General features: G+C 36.2%; 1 protein-coding gene across 5 annotated transcripts; it reads right to left on the bottom strand.

Annotated features, from left to right (window-relative positions):
• Window positions 1–9062: 9062 nt before the first annotated feature.
• MS3_00004957 (uncharacterized protein) lies at window positions 9063–20712 on the bottom strand. 5 transcript variants are annotated; one of them, XM_051212957.1, is made up of 8 exons: window positions 20635–20712; window positions 18614–18711; window positions 18509–18573; window positions 18409–18462; window positions 13493–13583; window positions 11184–11309; window positions 10076–10123; window positions 9063–9413 (listed from the first exon to the last, which is right to left on the bottom strand). In XM_051212957.1, the coding sequence occupies exons 2-8, from the start codon at window positions 18680–18682 to the stop codon at window positions 9243–9245; spliced, it is 624 nt and encodes a 207-aa protein (XP_051068884.1). In that variant the 5' UTR covers window positions 18683–18711; window positions 20635–20712; the 3' UTR covers window positions 9063–9242. The 5 variants fall into 5 exon arrangements, with proteins under 5 accessions (XP_051068884.1, XP_051068880.1, XP_051068883.1 ...); XM_051212953.1 differs by having other exon boundaries at window positions 11088–11309; XM_051212956.1 differs by adding an exon at window positions 11088–11142 and having other exon boundaries at window positions 18509–18711.
• Window positions 20713–22909: the final 2197 nt, after the last annotated feature.

The following is a 22909-nucleotide window of genomic DNA, read 5'->3' on the forward strand; positions in this document are numbered from 1 at the left end:
CGAGGAAGTGGTTCTATATGATGCGTACCAGCTTAAATTCCACTGCTCAAAACTTAACTTATATTGGTTTTTTTATGTTCTGCTGTTCGAACAAAACATTATTCATCCAAGAGACAATTAGCCATCTGGTGTTAGCTGATGAAAAGGTTTACGAGGGCTGTATCGGTAACAGGGGTACTGATAGCGAAGAATATGACAGTGTTGTAAGTGCTGTTGCGCCACTTGCCAGACACCCGACTGTGAAACACGTAGCAGGATTTTCTATCTCGAAACAATTAACGAGTTATACACCATTAGATAGCGATGCACAATTTGCTACAGCAGCGACAAATGACCCAGACAAAACCATCATTTTCCAGAGTAGTTCTAAAGTGGATGCTACAACTGATGGGAAATGGATGACGCGGAAACACAGAAGAGAAGATAGCCAAAAATAGCGCCCGTCTAGTCGAAAAACCTTTGATAGACTCACATTCCGCATCACAGATTACTCCGCCAAAGTCTCGAGGTACGACAATATTTAACCCTAACGTAGATGGGAGAAGTTTGGCCTGATCAAACATTGTCATGAGTCGTTCGCTCGACTCCCACGACTATACTACAAGAGAAACCAGCGGTAATGTGCCAGAGTTTAACAAGCGAAGTCTGAAATCACGGTCGAAATCTGTAAAGACGACTTTCAAAGGGTATAAACGCGTTCCTAGTTTAATTATTTGGAACCTAGGGGAGTCAAAAGACAATAACCCTGCTAAGACATGCATACGATCTAGAGTTGGTGGAATCTGTCGTCAGAAATGTGCTGCCTGAAGAGGTTTCAGGGGCACAAATCACGAAAGTAATAAGACTCGATGAATGGTTTGGAGGAGAGACGCAACCAAAGAGGGTCTTAATGATGGTTTTGATTACAGAGACGTAATATTGAATAATGCATACAAAACTCGTGGTTTAACTATCCGTGCTTGACCAAATTTGCCGCTTGAGGGTCGAATCAAGTGGAAGAATGCCCTTACGGAGTTAAGAACACCAAGACTGAACGGCGAACTGAAGCTGTGGTGGCATAGGGCCCTAACCACACAATCCCCAAAGCTGAACAGGAGACAACTGGGAAAATAGATGTTCGACATTTAGCGCAGAGAAAAACTCGACGGTGAAGAAGGCGGGAACAATGAATTGGGCTAATTTGAATTGACCAGATGGCATGGCTCGGCCTCTCAGGCGCGGTCACTCTTGAGTGTTGTAACATAATGTTTTATCCATATTAAATATGTTGTTCTATCTCCAGCCAAAATGTGTTCGTCACCATATATTGATTGTTACGATACGATGAGTTGGCGTAGGCGGTGATGTGCTTTCCACCTAAGAACTTATAGATTAGGCAGTTACACCATGACTAATCTACAATTTTAGGATTAGGTCAATTATTAGAGCAGTACTAATAACGAATACAAACCTTACGATTAAGCGTTTTCGGGTGGTCAGGACTTGAAAGTCAATGTTTTGAAAACACTTGAAAAGTGTGCTACACGAACGCCCTTAGTCTTCGAAATTAAACGTCCGAGCTAAGTTTGATGGTGGATGAATTAAGTCCCGATATAATTGTTATCACAAAAACTTGGCTCACCGTTGATATAGACTGTTATCCCATCATTGCAGGCTACATCTGTATTAGAAGTGATAGAGTTATAAGTCACAAGGGAGGAGGCATAATGTTATATGTTGGGGGTCACTTTCGTACACAATCGATTATATAAGAGGCTCATGTTCGTGGTACATGTGTATCAGCATATTGTACAATTAAGTTTAGACACGGATTAGTAACTATAGGAGGAATATACCGTAGCCTGTGTTGTCTTACTGACGAATTTATCTTAAGACACAGCTGTTCTTGGAGTAAGACAGAATGTTGTCTCATCATTAGGGACTTCAACGCACCGCATATCAACTGGATAGAGACTACAGCTCTAGGTGGTGGTTTCGATAGGGATCTTTTATCTGCCGTTATTCAGTGTGCACTTGTACAATGTATCACAAAACCGACACATATTGACTTGAAACATGACCCGTCACTACTGGACCTTGCCCTCACCCACCACTGTGAGGATGTCTTTAATATTCAGCACCTTCCCCCACTAGTGAACAGTGATCACGTCGTACTTTACTTTAAGTTTAGGACACATGGTATACGATCTGTATCTGCTCCACCCCGCCCCAATATCTAGGGAGCTACCTCGACTGACTGGTCGGTTGATACGGGTGGATCGATCGAAGACGAATGAAACAAGTTTAAGGCTACATTCGAGTCCGTAACATCACCGTTTATCTCACCGTCAACACGTAAGCTATCACATTGCTCTCCATGGATTAATGAGGAAACCGGAAAGCTATCGAAGCGCAAGAAACACTTCTGGGACTTATTCTTGTCAGCAATACACGAATCATTTAAGTATGAATACCGAAAAGTCCGGAATATATGTTAAAAATTCATGGTTAGAGACCGTACTATTTATGACAGTTGGCGTGTGATAACGAACTTGTCCGAAACGATTGTTTTCGTACGTTTAACGACGACCAAAATGTAGTGATTTACTAGCTGAATCAGATCTGGCAATAGCTGAGACTTCAAACTATTTTAACGAAGTCTACTCTACGTTTGTTGTAACAAATACTTGTCCCAATCACACCGAGATACCAGCCATCGAATCTGTACAGGTGACTGAGGAAACTGTCCTTCCATTGGTCACTAACCTCGAACCTTATAACGTACTGGACCATGATGGGTCACACCCACGACTGCTGTCACCTCTTTCGGACATTATTTCAAGACCGCTCGCGACACTTTTCAACATGTCCTTTCACTCACTCAACTCCCTAGAAATTGGAAAGATGCTACAGTTGGTCCTATATTCCAGAGACGGATCGTACTTGACTACCAGCCTGTCAGCCTAACCAGCATAGTCGTTAAGTTACTTGAGAAGACAGTTTGGGCTAAGCTATCAAGTCACATAGATTCGTATAACCTGTTAATTCCCGAGCAACGTGGGTTTCGTGACAGGCATTTATGCTTGACTAACTTACTTATTGCGATAGGGGAGTGGACAGCAGCCCTAGATAAAAGTTTGTCTGTCAACGCGATAATCATAGACTTTGGCGGAGTATTTCACGTGGTTCCACACTTGGGTCCTATGCAGAAGCTCTCGAGCTTTGGAATGACGGGTTCTGCACGTGGATATATAGGATATATAGATCTTTTCAAATAACAATGAATTGGCAATTACAATGGATATACAAAACGACTGATGCTCAAGCTTCTGCCCTAATGTTGTACAATAATACGATTTTCCTCTTAAATAAAACTTTTTTTAAATATATCCTTTTTCCAGTGCATTGCAGTTTTATTTCGGTCTGTTGTTGGAAATAAAAGCGAACATAGGAGACCTTTGGGGTTATGTCAATGGATCGAAAACAGGGAGTTCTGTGTGCATTTGGCGAAAAGTAGACAATTAAGCGTATAAGTAGGCGATTCCGCGGAAATTTAGGCGAAAAAAGACAATTCAGCGGATATTTAGGCGAAAAGTGAGTAATTTATCGACAAAACGGCGAAAAAGGGGGAAATCCGCATTATTTCCCCCGGATAGGCGAAAAAGGCGACATTCTGATGCGTTTTCCCCCTTATTTCCCCTTTCGCTACCAAAGCATTTACCCCTTAATTTCCCCTTTGTTCGCCATTATTTCCCCTTTCTTGGTTGTCTGGACCTAAACCCTAACCTTAACCGTAACCCTATGGACGAGTTTCTATACCATATGCATTATGAATTCAGAACTTCTTAACCTTTATCAACCCTTGACAAATTTTTAAATCATGTAATAGAAGAACATCCACTGTAACTCATTACTTTCTTATAATATATTTTCACTTTATACTAACTATCTACTGATTGGCTAATAATTGTCAAGGTCATTTAAGATTCATTCAAAGGTCGTCCCTAAATTAGAGTCTCGCCCCACTGGCTTCTATTCTGAGCCATATCTGATAACGTCTCTAGCCACTGTGTCGCACAATCTCTCGGACCCCAACCAGGGAGTCGTGAAGGACCAACACAAGCCAGCCCTTTGCAGCTTTCTTCCATACCCCGACACCATGTCATACACTAACCACCTCCGCTTTTTCCAACCAGTCCCAGCGTCGGCAAATAATGCACAACGTGGAATTCTCTGGAACCACATTCGTAGAACATGTTCAAGCCACCAAAGTCGGTGTTTCAAGATGTTGACACTAATTGGATTATCGTCTCTGTGCCCGAACACACGATGCCGAACCTCTGCATTAATGACATGGTGTTGCCACTGGATGTCATCAATCCTTCGGAGACAGCGGCGATCAAACACAGAGAGTCTTCTAACATCCTCAACTCGGAGAGGCCAGGTTTCACAAGCATAGAGCAGAACTGCTCTCACCAATGCGTTGTAGATCCGACCTTTTACAGCCAGACTGACATCATGAAGGCGCCAAAGATGGCCCAGATTGGCATAAGCCAATCTGACTTTCACTATACGTGCATTGATCTCATCACTCACGCCACCATCAGCACTTATGCAGCTACCTAGATACACGAACTTCTCGACTACTTCTATCTGCTCACCATCCAGGGTGAGTACAGGATTAGAATCCTGCCAGTCTTGTAGAATTACTTTGCACTTCGAAGGTGCAAAGCACATACCGTACCTACGGACATTGATTGCCAACTGATTAAGTGCAGATCGCATGACTTGGGCATTATCACTGAAATAATATGAATCTTATTGACTAACCATTTCAATCCTCTGTCTTTAATTATAAGGATAGTAGATTGATTGGCCTGTATTATTTCATGAAGCCTGTTTACTAGTGAAGGTCCAGCTTCTCCTTGAAAGTGTTTACTGATGGAACTGATACTACTTGTTCGGTTAACGCATTCCAGTCATTGATCACTCGATGGGAAAAACGGAAGCTCACTCCAAGTTTATGAGGTTGCGGTTTTTTAACCTTCATGCTAAGGTCACCGAGATTATTAGTTCTAGAGGGAGCAAAAAGACAAAACATATTGACACCAAAATCGTTATTAAATATACGGAATGGCAATATGAGGTCACCTCTCATCGTACGATACAATAAGGGGAAAGGGTTCAGGTGTTTTAAGTGCTCACCATAAGAGAGCTTGGAAAAAACCCTTTACTGATTGTGAAGATTGACTAGCCGGAGAGTTTTCGATACAGTAATATATGAAGAGTGACAGCTGTTTTGTGAATTAGATTGGTTCTGCGTAAACGCAATTGCCAATTGCGAAATGGCAAACAGTATTCTCTGTACATGTAAATCCACGGGTTTCACACTTGTGAACCACATAACTGTACTCAATGAACAGTGTGCGCAGTCATATGAACGACTCTGATGATGAGTGTTTTTCCTTAATGTAGATTCTGTAGTCAAGTGAATGAAATTGATAGGAATGTAATTTGTGTGGATTGCGATTCATTTTTTTGTATTTGTTTCGACAATTTATTAGTTTTTCAGGTTTGCTGTGAGGAATTTTGCAATGATAAGAAGTATTTGAATTATTATACAAACTAGAAATCCCCAAAATAACGCAATTTAGACCAAGCAGAACTAGGCAAGCACAAACTAACGTATTGTGTTTAGAATTCGGAATCACGCATACAATAAATACAAAAACAATCATTAGTTCATACAACACCACAAATTTTCGGTTTGTAAATTTTATCGAAATGTCAGCTGTGTGGATGAAAACGAAACGGCCATCCAGTGCTTCCAGGTTTTCAATGGTGGTCTAACATCAATCGGTTCATTATCTCAATCAAAATATTTATCTGTTTTGTTCTCCGAAAATTGTTATTATGTATCGTAGATTTTCCTATTTTTGGTCCTGGCATCAGTCTATTTTTTAAGATATCCTAAATTATTCCAGATGAAATTACAAGTTTATCGCTTGGATACTTTCGTAACCATTCTAATCTTTTTTCATTTCATAGTAAAGTAAATTTGAATTAAGTTTTAGTTTATGTTAATCGTTAGGTTATAAAACTCTTTCTTTCAATACAACTTAGAAACCATTTGGGTACAAACAGAAGCAATGACGAAAATACAAAGCAAGATATGCCTAATTAGGCACTTAATCACTGGCATTTGACAAAACAATTAAAGACAAAGTTGTGTACTTGATGTTAGGATGACTTGTGTCGAGTTACTGAATATTAGCTACCTTGATAAATAACGAAAATTAAGAACTGGATTTATCGTTTTAGATTTACTTCATGTGTTGCTTTAAAACTCAGATGCTTTATTCATGTAGATAATATTAGCGGAGATGTTATTCGTAAGATTTTCGGTTTGAATAATAGATTGGTGTTGATGAGGTTCTTGCTATGAATCTTGAATACTGAGTGTGGTGATGTAATTAAAGTTACATGCCATCGCTTTTCAGTTGTTTTATTCAAATGTAACATCGGCTTTTGTATTTGTTTGCTTGTCATTTAAAGTTATCATAAAATAACTTATTAAGTAGATTTTGCAGATCTTGCCGGGGGTTCAGAAATACACAGCCATAGTGAGGGCACTATTTTTAATTTTAACAAAGTTTGTTTATTTTCAATTACGAGATACAAAAGATAGGTTCAAATGCATTTGATAAAAACATTGTTCAATGGTTTCATAAACTGTAAAGGAAACTGAAATTTACAGCCTCCCTGGAAATCCGCTACCGAATTTCTTCTCAGAGCTTGATCTCGAACTTATGACCATGGACACCAGCTCAAACTACATAAGAAATGCAGCCAAGGTATAAGCAACTCTCTAATTTATGCGTAGAAAACTTGTTTTATTTTATCAAAAAGACAGTCACGATATTCACGTTAATTATTCTTTTATACTTAATATTTTGCTCAGAATTGTATGTACACATTTTCACCTTTGTCCACACCTATACGATATTTCTCTTTACATAAATATGACACTTTCGCAGCATACACTCACCGCATACCTCTTTGGTGTTGTTTTCGAAAACAGGCATTTCTCTCCAAATTAATGTGCTATTTTATACAGGGGGGCCTTGTAGTGTCTAGTGTTATGTTATGCGTTATTCTAGCTTCCAGACAGAAAAGTTTAGTCGTTATTCTTGGGTTATATCATGACCTTATCACTTATTAACCTCGATTGTTTTTGTATGAGCGTGTATTTATTGCTTATCCTACCTAGCACATATCTTTCGTCTATTTTTAATGGTTATAAATATTGAGTCATGCTTGATCAAATCGAGTTGGTTCACTCGTCTTCCCCTCTCCACTTTGCTTCCCGTTTCTCACTACCGCCGAAACATAAGCGGGGTTAGCCTAGGTAATGTACGGAATTAAATGGAAGATTTATGTTCATAGCACCTTTGTACGACTGGACTGGAGTCAGATACTGGGTTACAAGACATTTACCTACTTATATTCGAACGAAACGTTGGATTTACTTTAAATTCAATTTATGGGATTTTACAAGTATTTTTTTCTTCTATTTAGTTACATCAGTCTTCGGAAACGGTTAGTTTAAATTCGGGGTTTTATAACTCTGCACTATCCATATCTGTAAGTAAAATTAGGAATTATGTTGATTCAACAGATTCTCTTGTAATATCTAAATAATTTGAAACTGTCCGTCGACGAAGTGGTCCTGAATAAAATGAAGAAGTGATTATACATATGTTATTGTCACTGAAATTGTTTGAAATGGCTGCCACGTTATCAACACCATGTGGTCAAAGTTTGTGTAAATTGATTATGGTTGAGTTAGCACTACTCATAGATTAAAATAATTGATTTCATTTTACTTTAATTTCGAACTCTTCTTCGCTTTCACACCTTAACTGCTGATTTTGATTAGTTTGTTAACTATATTACTTGCAAATATTGAGTAACTCGTGTTATTTCACTCAACTTATTAATCTTGCAGTGCTATACCGCCCGTGAAAACCTGGAATAATTAGACAGCCATTTCGTCCTAGTTTGTTGTTTTCTCAATATTCAATACTCGTATAACTATAACAGAAACCTACTCTGATTTGACCGCACATTGATGTTTTATATGCCTCAACAGTGGAGTTTTTTATTGTATTTTGTCATTAATAGCATTAACGTTTTATTGATAAGTTTTCTTAGATTAAGATTCTGTGTGATTTAACCATCTTTCAGTCATTTTAACAACTTTTATTTCATCTAAGGTGGGTAAAATACATGGATCAAAACGAATGAAGTTAGTCTCAGATAACGTAAATGAGTAAGAACAGTCAGAACTGATTACAACTTCACCTTCACTTTAGATGAGAGTAACCATGTAAATCTTGCCTTTGATTATAATAACATTAACAACAATGACAACTCTCCTGTCATCAACCCTTGCTCGAATATACTAAACAGATTGGCAACAAAGATAAAATGCCCAGGCAACAAGAAAAAGGGTGTTTTAAATCATAATTAAAAGAACTTAACTGTCGTGTGGTAATGTTAATGAAGAATCAGGTTTGGGTTATTAAGTTACTAAATCAATGTGAAGGTGATGACTTACTTGAACTTCTTACTGAAAGTCGGACTATAATCACTTTTCTGGCTAGCCGACAAATTACTTAACAAGCATACAACTCTTATGATTTTAATTTAAATAATAAGACACTCAATTCGCTAGTTGTGATGGCTGATTTGCTCAAAATTGAACTAGTTAACTTTGACAGATCACTTTTTAAATTTGGACCTGTATAAAGGGATTGATGGTGAATTCAACAAACAAAGTTAGCTAAGATACCTGGTGGTTTCTTTTAATACTTGCTAGCCGAATCAGCACTGTATTCAGAAAACATGAAGGGACTGCAGCTTACTATAAGACAAGATATATTCCAAAGTAAAGAATGATTCCGACTGGCACTGTCCCACAAACTTACAAAGCATTCTACTCTAAGTAGGTATACATTGATAACTATATCCAGATGAGGACATTAAAGCCTCAATTCCATGATCTGTGAGAAATACTAGAAAAACAAGCGGCAGGATATATTTATAACTGTTGAATAACTATTGCCATTTGAAATTAAAATAATTTAAATGAAACGATACATTTCGATTTATAGCTATGTTTGTATGAGGAATAGCTTACAGAGAGTAGATATGACATCACGGATTACCATTTAATTAAAATAGACGTTACATTGTACACATTAACAGCTATAACATGTTGATTTGTTTCTGTGATTTAAAAATTGCACAGCGATTGAATAGAATATGAACAAATATATTACTGACACCAGTACAGCATATAATATATAATAGGAGGGAAGCATCCATGGAGAGTATTCAATTTTCAGCTGCTGGCCAATAAATAACAGGACCTAATAAAAATTTTAAATAGAGAAAAACATGCTCTTGATGTCACAGTAAACTACGAGAGAAATAAAATACAATTCTACTAGTTTAGGTTATAGTTTATAAAGTTCACATGCGCATGTAAACAATAGGTAGTTTCTATTTCATTGTTTTTGGTTAATGAAATTATTATTTAGCTATTTCAATCGTCTGATTCTTCTTTAATAAACGACGAATTTTTCATTTTACTCACTCTTTATTAAGTAATTATTTTTTTCAATGGTTGAGATCATGAGTCAGACGAAGCTAGACCACCATGGAAGCAGTGACCAGTGGAGTTCAACCAGGTCAGTTGAGAGATAGTAACTCACTGATGACATTGATGGATGTGTCGCTCAAATTCATGGATTAGTTGAAGTTAAACATTGACACCATCGGATGCAGGCTCAGTGGTCTAGCAGACAAGTGTTCGCGCGCGAGACTGGCAGGTCCTAGGTGCGAATCTAGCGAGGTGGGATCGTGGGTGAGCACTGATGAGGAGTCCCACACCGGGACGAAACGGCCGTCCAGTGCTTCCAGATTCTCCATGGTGGTCTAGCCTTAGTTGATTTATGATCCCAACTATTACAATGATTATCAGTTGTTCTACTATAATCGCACTTTCAGTTTTTTCTTGTGTTTAACTTACTGGTAAAACTGACAAGATAAAAAATGTTCCCATTACATGAAGTGTTACCTAAATAGAAAAAAAAATAATCCCAGTGAAAAATGACGAAATGTATCAATGATATCCTGTTTTTAACTAGATATGCAAAATTACTCCTTCAGTATTCATTGTTACATAAATATTAAAAATTTAAAACCTGAGAAATATTCTCATGAAGGATAATCTTCAATCAAAATCTATTCAGTAGGGATTCTAGGAAATGTCTGTTTATCAAACTGCTAGTTAAAATACACTAACCTTGGAGTCAACCTTGTTGGAAGCACGGACTAAGATTATATCTGATATGTTACCGCGAAAAAAAACTAAATAAACCATCATTTACATTCACTGATGCAATCCATCATGCAGAAACACCTCGAACAGTCAGATCTTTCTTCAACGAATATGTAGATATGATGTAACGCAACATTCTTATCGTGATTCGAATTACAAATAAAAGATGACAAAATAATTCAATACCTATATGCTAGTCAGCATTGGTTCAGTCATTTTATATCCTTTGTACAGACAGATTGACAGTTTTCAGGGAGAAATTAAACAGGATCTATGATACAATTTCAAACTAAACATGTGTTAGCTGATTAACACTGTTCGTCAGCGTATGTAATCTATCGAATAATGGACTTCTTATGTGAACCAATTTAGAGTATTTCTTAAACTTCATTGAACATTTGAAGATATATTCTAAGAAAACAAATCATTCAGGATTGGTGGTACTGCGTTAGCTGAATTTCGCCAGTTAAAGTGAAGACCGTATTTGTGATAATATAGATAAACAAATAAAAACAGAGAAAACTCAGAATTATTCAGTAACTACTGTATCAATGTGGATAACAGTTTCAATTATTCATTTTCATAATACTAGATATTTGGGTCATTGACAGGTGTAGATACAAACATCAAACACCATACGATATTACAAATTCACGTTTATCAATATCATTCAGTTAAAATTATATTTTATGAAACGTACTTCTTTGTGGGTAAAATACAATACAACAGATATTGCAAGCCCTGCAATGATGAAACTGCTTAAAACAGTAATCAACAAAACAAAAGGAATTTTAACCTTGATGAACATCCCGAGTATTATCATTGAAAATGTAATAAATGCTGCGGCACTAAAGGATATCATTATATATCCAATTGTTATCCCTAGTATTGGTGGTATAAATGCGTAACATAATAACAGAGTCTATTATTCCAGCAAAAGAAAAAAAAAACAATTTCACAAATGAGAAAATAGAAATTCATGAATAATACAATTCAAAAGAAAACTTATAGTATGTCAGTACTTGTAGCATAGGTTTTATTGAAAACTTACATAGTTCATTACGGATTGGTTTTACTAAGTATGGAATGGATTTTAATCAGAAAAGGGTTTTTGTGGACATTGTAGTAATTTAATAGTTGAATTCATGAGTCCATTGAAGCTAGACCACCATGGAAAACCTGGAAACACTGGATTTTATTGATAAATTGATTACTGAAATCACTTTTTAAAAAATAGCTACGATTTCTACGATAACAATCATATCAGGACTTTGAGAGTTGGCTAAATGAAATCTACCACTATCATTTGTAGCTTTTGGTAATGCATAAATTTTTTATGTAGTAAAAGCTATAAGATCACAGACATCATTCTTCATTGCGAAACATTTGATTGAGATTGGTTTTTTTATCCGTTTAGCTGCATTAAAAGTCCTTTGAATAGATCTACTTAACTTAAGTCTTAACATTTCACTCGGTGCGTCGCCTCTGAAACCAGAGCTTTGTATCCAAAAGAAGTACGTTCAGCCTCTCCTTTTACCCTGGCCAACTAGCTAATAATCAATCTCATAATGTGGTGACGTAATCTGATTAATGTTCATTTTATGTCCCAAACTTATTATTATTACTGTTATTGTCTTTACACTTGATAACCCCTTTTTGAGGAATTTATTTTATATCCACCCCTGAATCTACTATATTTGACCTAATTATTTTACATATTACGCAATTTCCGATTTGTAATCACAATATTCTCTCTCTCTCTCTTACCCCATGTTGACCATATTTCTTCTGATCATTTATCTCACAATTTCATTTCGTTTATAAACTGATTCAAGTTAACACTTCATATTAGTCAGCCTCAACATTAGCGATTTCATTTATATAACAAACAATTCCTGATTCATATATTACAATTTCCAAACGATGATGTATTTTGCCTTAAATCTGGCCAATTTTATGGATTATTAATCTGGAGTTATAACTGTAGAACCTGATGAGAAGTTCATTGAAAAGAATATTCTTCGTTCATACTAAATTATTAGTTGAACACTTTAATGAAAGTTATAATTTGTACAAAGTATAAGAATCTAAGTGAAAGCAACGTCCATAAACCAAATGAATTTGTTGGTTGTATTTACAACTGTTACTTTATTTTTCAAAATAATTTAATTATTCATTTTAATTCATATATATTGATTGTTTAGATTTTCCCACTAATATTTACCGCTGCAATTGATCAGTTTCTTTTGGCATATATGGATCCTGTGCAGATTGCCTAGATATATAACGTTTGAAGCGAAAGGTACTAGGTTCGAGTCTCGAAATGAATATCAATTAGGGGATGCAGGCACATCTAGCTAACGAGTCCCAAGTTGGATGAAACACGCACTCTAGATTTCACTGATAACCATCAATCACCTCTGCTTGAATTTAATCACTTTATTTATTTTAACACATAAATATTGGTACAAGGAGGCACCAAATACATATGTGCCACACAAATCTCATTTGATATGTGTGAGGGCTGTGATACTGCCCAGGTGCCCAAACCGAAGCAGGTGGTTTTCTTAGGGAGCCACACCCGGAGCCTTCGACTTGAAGGTCTGATCCACAAGGCAGTAGAGCAACGTAAGGAGATGCAGTTTCATGATAGCCGATGACCAACGATAGGTTCATACACCATTTGTTCCTTCAGGATACTGTAGCCCATGTTCACCATTGGTTTGGAATCAGGGTTTTCCGACTGCCGTAGGTGGACTCTCCATGTCCACCAACCCGGTTAAAGCGCCTAACATTCGCTTTTCGTCCTCTCGATTCCGTAAACAACACCCATGATGCGAGAAGGCAGTGAGTAGGACTTCCCTGGCAGAAGCCATGTCAGAGCATTTGGAGAGGGAGAGGGGACTTTCCCCACTCTTGGCCGTACCAGGGCATTTGGGGGCTATTTGGTAACACATGTCAATTAAGAGTCTTTAAAGACAAATTATTTCATATAAACATTCAAACCAATTAGTTCATTCTAATATCACTTATCATTTGACAATAAACAGAATATAGGATATTTCAATGAATATAATGTACAATATAAATACATTAAAAACTTACATTTAGAAACAAGAAGACATAATTAATTGGGAAACGTGCACGCATATCACGAATAGTGACCATTAGAAGTGAGAAAATTACGGAACTTGGTCTGATTTTAACATCAAATGAAAAAATATTTAAAAAATTATAATTTTATTTGGTATTTTCTAAGTCACTGGTATAACGAATGAAATATCTAATTGAATTATTTGGTGTTTTCAATAATTTTAGAGAATGAGTAACTTAAGCAGCCAACATCAATAACCACATAATTGTACTCAATGAACAGTGTGCGCAATCATATGAACGACTCTGATGATGAGTGTTTTTCCATAATGTAGATTCTGTAGTCAAGTGAATGAAATTGATAGTAATGTAATTCGTGGGGATTGTGATTCGTTTTTTTTTGTATCGAAACTAGTTAATGTGATCAGATCAACGTCATATTACAGAAAATCTTTTCCAACTACAATGAAAGGCGAGTAGCTATAGCTTTCCACATATTGATAAATCCTATTATTCTCACTGGAAAAAAAGCCTCAGTATCTATCCGATTTAGTTCATTTACCCATCTATTTAATTCTATTGGCATCTTACATTATTATCTTATGTACAAAATCAACTCTGTCTTTTCATATTACAAAGGTCATACTTTTTACACTAATTAACATGCACAAAAATACACATAAACATGTTTCGTCTAAAATCACATTGACCGGAGTTTTAACTGGTCATACTAAGTATTTTTGTTTTGTTCCTTCGTACTATGTAATTTAGTATGCTTATTTATTAATTCGCTGAAGAAGTGGCCTACACTGAGTAATTAAACACTTGAAAATTTAATTTTTCAACTCATTTGGATACTTGATAGTTCAATGCATCAGCCAATTCAAGCTAGACCACCATGGAAAACCTGGAATCCCTAGACGACCATTTCGTCCTAATGTGAGCCTTCTTGGCAGTGCACACCCACGACACCACTCTTAAGGTTCGAACCCAGGACCACCTATCAGTCTCACGTGCGAACGTTTAACCTCTACACTACTGAGCCGGTATCCATATGTGTTAGTGTCGAAGTTCAACTAACCCACGAAATTGAGTGACACATCCACCATTGACTTTAGTGAGTTACTATCTCACAACTGACCAGCTTAAACTTTACTGTTCACTGCTTCGTATTAGAACTCCAGAAAATACCCCATGGAGACCGTCACTAGTGAGCATATGGTTATTGTCAGAAGGGGCTTTTATGGAGATTTTAGTAATTTTACAGTTATTACAAATACATTACTAATATAAACCTAGTTAATGTTACGTAAAAATGTAAATGGATTCTAATCTTTCATTTTATCAATAAGATATATTTATAGTGACATCCATATTTCGAATTATTACAAGTTAAGTGGATGAATAATATCATTATCATACTATGAATATTAAATAGTAAGTGATATGAAGTGGTTACATATTGATAAATCTTCCTACTGAACTCTAGAATCAATTTCCCAAGTTTTTCTAATAACTCCAGATTAAATCTACACGATAACTTGAACACGAGAGAAAAGACGCGAAATAGGAAAGAACGCTTTACTCCAAGGCTACTTCATGTACAGAAAATTCAGGGTACTTATCACATTTCAGACGGCCTTGAGCCTCTATACGGTTCTGGAACCTCACTAAAGATAGTAGCATGATGAGCAATCGTTTAGTCAGAAATGTGGCTCTTCACTTTTTAGATGTTTCTGAGAAACTTCTATTCAGTGCCGATCGGACAAAATATTTTTCAGTATTTTCAGAGCCCCTCTGTGCTTTTTCCGAGGAAAACACTGGATCTCTCCAAAACCTCCCATTTTTCAAAACATAAAACTTCTCCTTCTTCCGGTGTACTTGCAGCTTGACAACTGGTTTGCGGTGGTGTTCCATTCTTTTTGTTGTCTTTCTTGTTCAAGTCTTCATTTTTCTATTATTTTCGGTATCTTCGGACATATGTGTCGTTGATGTTTATGTGTTTAACTCTAATGGTAGATTCACCTGGCTATCTCCGTTGTGCGTCATTCTTCTATCTTTGTAAATTTGGTTGGTGTGTCAGATACATGTCTTGAAGGCTCCTCGGACCCTATACAAAACTCTTCCCAATCTGTGTACATTTGTTACTGGTTCCAATAGATTCTTTCCGAGGTACGACTTGACGAATACTTTATCGTCCACACTAAAAATTCGGATATTGGGGTCTTGTCTGTGCTTATCCACTACTTTAGGTGGCAACATAACGTTGAAAATAGTTCGAATACCTGTTCCAAATATGACTTAGTCAGGAGACTTCTCACCTAGAACAGTAGGGTTGGGAGTAGTCTTGTAAGTTGTTAAGAATTTTATGATTACCTGACTAGTTGTCCTCTCACCTTCTCCTTTTAATAATGCTATTTTAAAAGTGTCGACAACGATTTCTGCTTGTTCATTCGACCGCGGATGGTAGAGTGGAGAGCGTAGATGTGTTATTTCATATATACTACAGAAGTGCTTGAATGAGTCCAAAATGAATTGTGAGCATTTATCAGTCACCGAGTTCTCTGAAACTCTGAAACAACTGAACACAGTAGATAATTTGTCGATGGTTTCTGAGGCTGTACAGTTAGTTATACCATATACTTCTGGCCACTTCGTAAATACCTCAATTTGGACTGGACCAGTGAAATCCACATGAAGTCTCTTCCAGGGTTCAACAGGCTTAGGCAATTTCTGTGGTTCTCATTTCGAAGGATATCCAGCAGCTTGCAGACACGTTGAACAGTTGCGGCATTTGTTTTTGATATCTCAGTCCCTTGAGGACCGATAAGCGTAACTTCACTCCAGTGATTTCATTTTATTGATCCCAACGTAACTACTGTGGAACTGCTTGAGATCATTGTGGCGCAATAATTCTGGAATGACAATTCGATCACCGAACATAATACATGAGTCGATAGCCATCAGTGAGTCATGTCGACAAAAGTGCTGCAAAATTTCTCCTTCACAGCGATGGTTTGGTCATTTTGCAGAAAGATAACTCCTAACTTCTCTTAATGTCTTGTGAGTTTCGGTGGTTTCCTTGATAGCCTCGAAGGTGGCTGGTAGTCTATCGATTGAGTCATCCAATACACAATGAACTTCCTTTTCAGCTTTTGTATTTGCTACGAGGATGTCTTCTGAAGTTTTTGTCTGAAAACCTATTAGTCTCGATAAGGCATCAGCTTGCCTAAAAGCTGTAGTAGACTGGTATTTAATCATGAAGTCGTAGCTCAGAAGTGTTGTTGTCCATCATTATAGTTTGTTTGCTGTATACCCTGAAGTCGCTTTCTTCGACCAAATATGTCCAACAATGTTTTATAGTCTGTTTATAGGGTGAATCGCCGACCAAATATCATCATGTGGAACATTGTTACGGCAAAGATAATCAATAGGGTTTTTTTCAATTTGACTACAGTTTTGTCCTATCGTTATTAATGATCTGGCTGCATTAAAGATCGCCTTTCAGACCCATTGGGAAAAATATGAGAGGTGACTGCCACGATACCATAATTTGAAGCATATGAAGCAACCACCATTGGCAGAGATTGACCAAAGTGCTTAAGTAAGAAATTGGAGGCTAGCAGATGCTTGATTTTCTCGAAATCTGTTTGACAATTTGTCGACCAATCCCATTTCGCATTCTTTTCAGGTAGGTGGTTTAGTGGAGCACACAGACGATAGAGATCAGAACGGAAAATTCCATAATCACTGGCCAATTTTAAGAAAGATCGTAGGATAGGGATGTCCTTAGGTCTAGGCATAGTTTTTACAGCTTTAACGTTCTCTAGATCTGGTTGTATTCCATCTTTATCTATTATAAAACCGAGGTACCGTACCTGTTGCATATGAAAGTCACACTTTTCTGCATGGAGGCAAAACCATATTCAGCTATGCATGCTAGCACCTGGTCAAGTTGCTTTTGCAAGTTTATTTTGTTTGCTCCCATGTGTGTGGTATCGTCCAAATAAGTCACCGCTCCTAGAATACTATGTAACATAGTATCCATAATTTTCTGAAATATAGAGAGTGCCGTCTTCACTCCAAAGGAAAGTCAGTCATATCGGGACAAACCCTTGTGTGTGTTGATTGTGAGGAGATCTTTACTTTCATCAGTTACGGGGGTTTGTAAATAGGCGTCTGATAAACCGAATTTTGCAAAATACTTGTCACTGTTTAGCTTGACAAAAAGATCTTTAGGTCAAGGTAAAAGATATTAGTGAAACTCTAGAGTTTCATTTAGTCCATTAAAGTAATCTGCACATAAGCGAACGTTGTCATTGAATTTCTCGACCACCACTTTCAGTGCAGCCGAATCTGAGAAGTTCACGGGTTCAGTAACACCCATTTTCTAAAAACCATTCTAGTTCTTGTTCAACCACTTAAAGAGTTGCATCAAGTACAGATCTTTTAGGTTGATGAACGGGAATAGCTCCAAATAGAAATTTCAACAGTCATTATACTATGCAGTCCTACAAAACCTCTTGTGAGAGCACAACTGTTTATGTGACTTAATCACCATAATATATTGATAGTGCATTAAACTGATTAATGACACCTATATATTGCTATGATTTCCCTACATTATATTACATAACTACAAGTCACATAATTGATTGTTTATTTGAAATACTAAAACAATTTTGTGGATTAGTTGATGTTAAACATTAGCATGATTGGATACCGATTAGCTCAGTAGTCTAGAGGTTAAGCGTTTGCACACGAGACTGAAAGTCCTGAGCTCAAATCCCATGAGCGGGAATAAAAACGGCCGTCTAATACTTTCAGGTTTTCAATAATGATCTAATATCAATCGATTCATAATCTCAACCAAATACTAAAAACAAAAAAGATTTTAGATAATATTAAATTTAATTTCTATCACTTACATTAGACCTAATAGATACCATTTATATTGATGAATGTTCTTACATTTATCACAACTAAAATATAATTCATTATTCAATTAGTTACAAGGTTAAAACTTACAATTTACACATGAGTATTGTAGTAATAATCATTTCAATTATAGGTAAACAAATAATGATAAAGAACTATGTATTTTATTGAAGCCAATTAAATCATTATGTTTACTTTTTTCAAATCTACAGTAGATGAGAATTTCCATTTGTTTACATGTTTATTATTTTGTTTAAATAACATTCTATTTGTAATGATCTATCTACAATTATCTACAATTCAATAATCAAAATTAGAATAGTAAACATTAAACATTCATTTATAGGTAATATTATTGATTCTATAGAGAAAGTATTTATAAACAACCCAGTAGGTCCTGGGTTCGAATCCCGCGGGGTGTGGGATCGTGGACGCGCACTGCCGAGGTGTCACATACTAGGACGAAACTGCCGTCCAGTGCTTCCAGGTTTTCCATGGTGGTCTAGCTTCAACTGACTCATGATTTCAATCTGTGAAATTTCTAAAATCTCCACAAACCCCTTCTGATAATCATGAAAGATATCAATAGTTTCAAGTATCTTACCACTGATTATTCACTTCTAAATGTTTGTATGGAGTCATCAGATGATACATAAAAATGTAATGTACTTTACAATTGATCGATCACTAAGTGGTGATCAATGTCATGTGTGTTAAGTCCTTCTTAGTGCAGATCGAATGCTAGCGACCAAGATGCAATGTGACCACTAGTCTAGATGACTCGACATTGCGTGCACCATGTTGAGATTAGATGGTGGTTGGAGGTAGTCGACAGGAAACCATGGACCCGTTTTTCCTACTATTTGGCACTCGTCAGCACCTGTACCTGTAATTTTGAGAGAACTGGTGCTCCCTGGCGGATTCGATCTCGTGTCACCCAGCTTTACAGTCAGAGACGTTACCACTGGGCTATCCGGGCCGCGACAACTTCCTGTAGGACTGATATGTAATCACATTTGATTGATCACTGGGTGGTGATCAATGTCATGTAACGTCTCTCAAGGTTACAGGTACACCTTGCTGACGAGTGCCAAGTAGCACGAAACCCGGGTCCATGGTTTCCTGTTGACTACCTCCAACCACCATCTAATCTCAAACGTAATATACTTGCATATTCTGAGTATTTTATATGAAGTATATCTTTAGTATTGTTATAACTTGTGGCATATATACCCTGTTAATGTATAACGTAATGATACCGCCAATTAGAAAAAAGTGAATTATTGATCGGACCAATGACGCCTAAAAACCCGTACGAGCAGTCTAGAGTCTTTTTATCGGTTCTGCTTCCCGTCTAGCCTAGCCTATTAAATCCAGAACACTATTCTTAGCCTCTGTGATATGAATTATTTATTTACAACGTACTGGGTTTATATACCAACCAGACAGACCACATAGTACCATAAAATAGGGAACAACATTTGTATAAGATTTAGCCGAATATGGCTGTGAATTTGGGAGGTAGTAATTGATAGACAGGGCATAATTCAAGAATGCTAAATCGTATAATAACAGTTCATAGGTCAGAATAAAGCCTATAATAAGAGGAATATGAATATGAATAGGTTAGTTACATAACAATTATACGATATATATATTGTATTGGTTCATAAATGGGTCCCAAAAGTTACCATTCATTAGTCTCATCGGGATATAACAAGTATGTAATGGAATTCATAAATATTGCAACGTAATGTGACAATATCTACTATTATGAACATGCATTTGGAAGGAAAAGGTGGCTTGTTTGAATATCTGGGCTACTTGTTCCTTACATCTAGATATTTCAACAAGTTATTTGTTCCCTTCTTTGTTTTAATAGATCATTATATCAATTAATTGAACAACCTATTGAGCTGTGTTTGTGAAAAGTTTACGACCTTTCACTGTACAAGTTACAAAAACATACAATCAGAGACATCGTGATAACTAGCAATGTACACTGAAAGGAATGAACACTATTCAGATATGGACTTCTGAAATGTTGATATCCTATTAGAGATCACTCAATATTTATCATCAGAACCAATCAAGAAATAAGAAACGGAACCACACTGAAATATTTTATACTGAGAATTCTATATTGTACCAAAAAATATAATATTAAATAAAGCTGATAATAAAAAAAAATATAAAAAATACAGTTATCTACTCACAATAAACTGAGCTGATTAATGAATTACCAATATTGTTCCATATAAATTTGTTAACAACTAAACTTCATTATTCGTTATGCTTATGATGAACACTAATTTAAAAAAAAATTTACACTTTAAAATTTAGGAGATAACAATCAATCAGGAGCGATTTTAGATGGAAGTATACTTTGTACTATGTATTTTTTTGTTGAAATGGTGATCATATAGAGCTATCAGAATATACACTTCACTCTTTAAACATTAAATAAGACTACTTTTAGCCTACACAAAATACTTTGAATGACGATAACTACTTTTGAAAAGTCTTATAATGAAACAAAACAGTTATTTATTACTCTTTGTTCGGCGAGACTCTAATTTAGCGACAACCTTTGAACGAATCTTAAATGACCTTGACAATTATTAGCCAATCAGAAGGCAGTTAGTATAAAGTAAATATATTTTTTGTAAGTAAGTAATGAATTACAGTGGATATTCTTCTTTCACATGATTTAAAAACTTGTTAAGGTTTGATAAAGGTTCAGAGGCTCTGAATTCATAATGCATATGGTATAGAAACTCGTCCACAGGGTTAGTGGTTAGGGTTAAGGTTAACTTTAACCCTAAACCCTAACCTCAACCCTAAACCCTAATCTTAACCTAACCCTAACCTTAACCTAACCCTAACCTTAACCCTAAACCCTAACCTAGTCATAAACCCTAATCTAACTCAAACCCTAACCTTAACCTAACCCTAATCTTCTATACAATATGCGTTATGAATTCAGAACTTCTGAGCCTTTATCAAACCTTAACAAGTTTTTAAATCATGTAAAAGAAGAATATCCCCTGTAATCCATTACTTTCTTGTAACATATTTTTACTTTGTACTGTCTTCTGATTGACTAATAATTGAAATTGCTCAGATGCTTCTCATTGGCTCGTCCCTAAATTAGAGTTTCACCGTCCCATCTGTTTTAACCTCTCATTAATCACCTCCTCTCTAAAATCCGCTGTGAACCGACCGTATGATAACATCGCGTGTTGAACTTGGCTCCGTGACCTTGAAATTGCTCACGCGCTTCTGATTGGCTCGTCGCTAAATTAGAGTCTCGCCCTTTGTTCTTTAATGTTTGTCTTGATAAAGTAAATGATGTAAATCATAGTTTACATTATGAAGTGATTTTAGTCAGTTAAACATTGAAATCTGGATAGCACTAGACATGTATTTCACTCTGTTATGGACTTTTTCAACAGTCCATCCACGACTCATTCAGGGTCCACATTCAGGACCTTCATATCTCGTGGTGTACAGGAAATATCACTAATGAAACGGCGATAGTGCTTGTGAAATTTCGCCAATTGACTAGAGTTAAATGCGGAAACCACTAGATACTGTCCTAGAAGTGTAAGGGTCAGGCACTCGCTAAGAAATTTATAGATTCTGGGTTCGTAATGCACACTGAGAAGTCTAATATACAAGGCCGAAACGAATGTTCAATGCTTCTTAAATTTCAGTGTTTGTCTAACCAAGATCAGTCTGTGATGTAAGCTGTGAGGATAGCTAAGCTACTGAATTTACTGATCTCCGTAACATTCTATTACAGGTTGAATAATTTCAATAAACATCAAATATCAGTTAATAAAAGAGGTTCATAATTAACAGTTGACAAAACACAGAATATTTTCGAGTCATGTTCAACTTCATCACATACGTTAACAACATCCTGAGCTTCAATAAAATTAGCGTAGAATCACGACAAAACTGTTAGAGTAAAACTCTTGGATCAAGTTCTCAGTAAATTTGATTTGAAGTGACTATTTTGCTTAGTATTGATACAGGTATAAAATTTCATAACGGTTTTTCTTTCATTTATGGTTAAAACATCATCGTCAAACTGCACAACTGCCAGTTAATGCATAGTATAAGTTGAAAGAATTAATTTACAAATGTCAAGCAAGAGTTGGTTTTTTTACATTATGGATAGTCGCAGACAGAAGCGGATCATATTTTAGAACTACGTCGGTTGCAACTGTTCAAAGAATGAGAAATCCGAATCAAAATTGAACTAGACATGATATTTTATGTTGATAATGGTGAATATAAGTGTATTAAAAGATTTTAATAGTTGAATTCATGAGTCAATTAAAGCTAGACTACCATGGAAAACCTGAAAGCATTAGACGGACGTTTCGTTCTAGTGTGGGACTCCACAGAAGTGGTCTAGCTTCAATTGACTCATGATCTCAATCAAAAAAATTATTACAATATCCACAAAACCCCTCTCTGATT

Source organism: Schistosoma haematobium, chromosome 3 (genome assembly GCF_000699445.3).
Source record: "Schistosoma haematobium chromosome 3, whole genome shotgun sequence".
NCBI classification, from domain to species: Eukaryota; Metazoa; Platyhelminthes; class Trematoda; order Strigeidida; family Schistosomatidae; genus Schistosoma; species Schistosoma haematobium.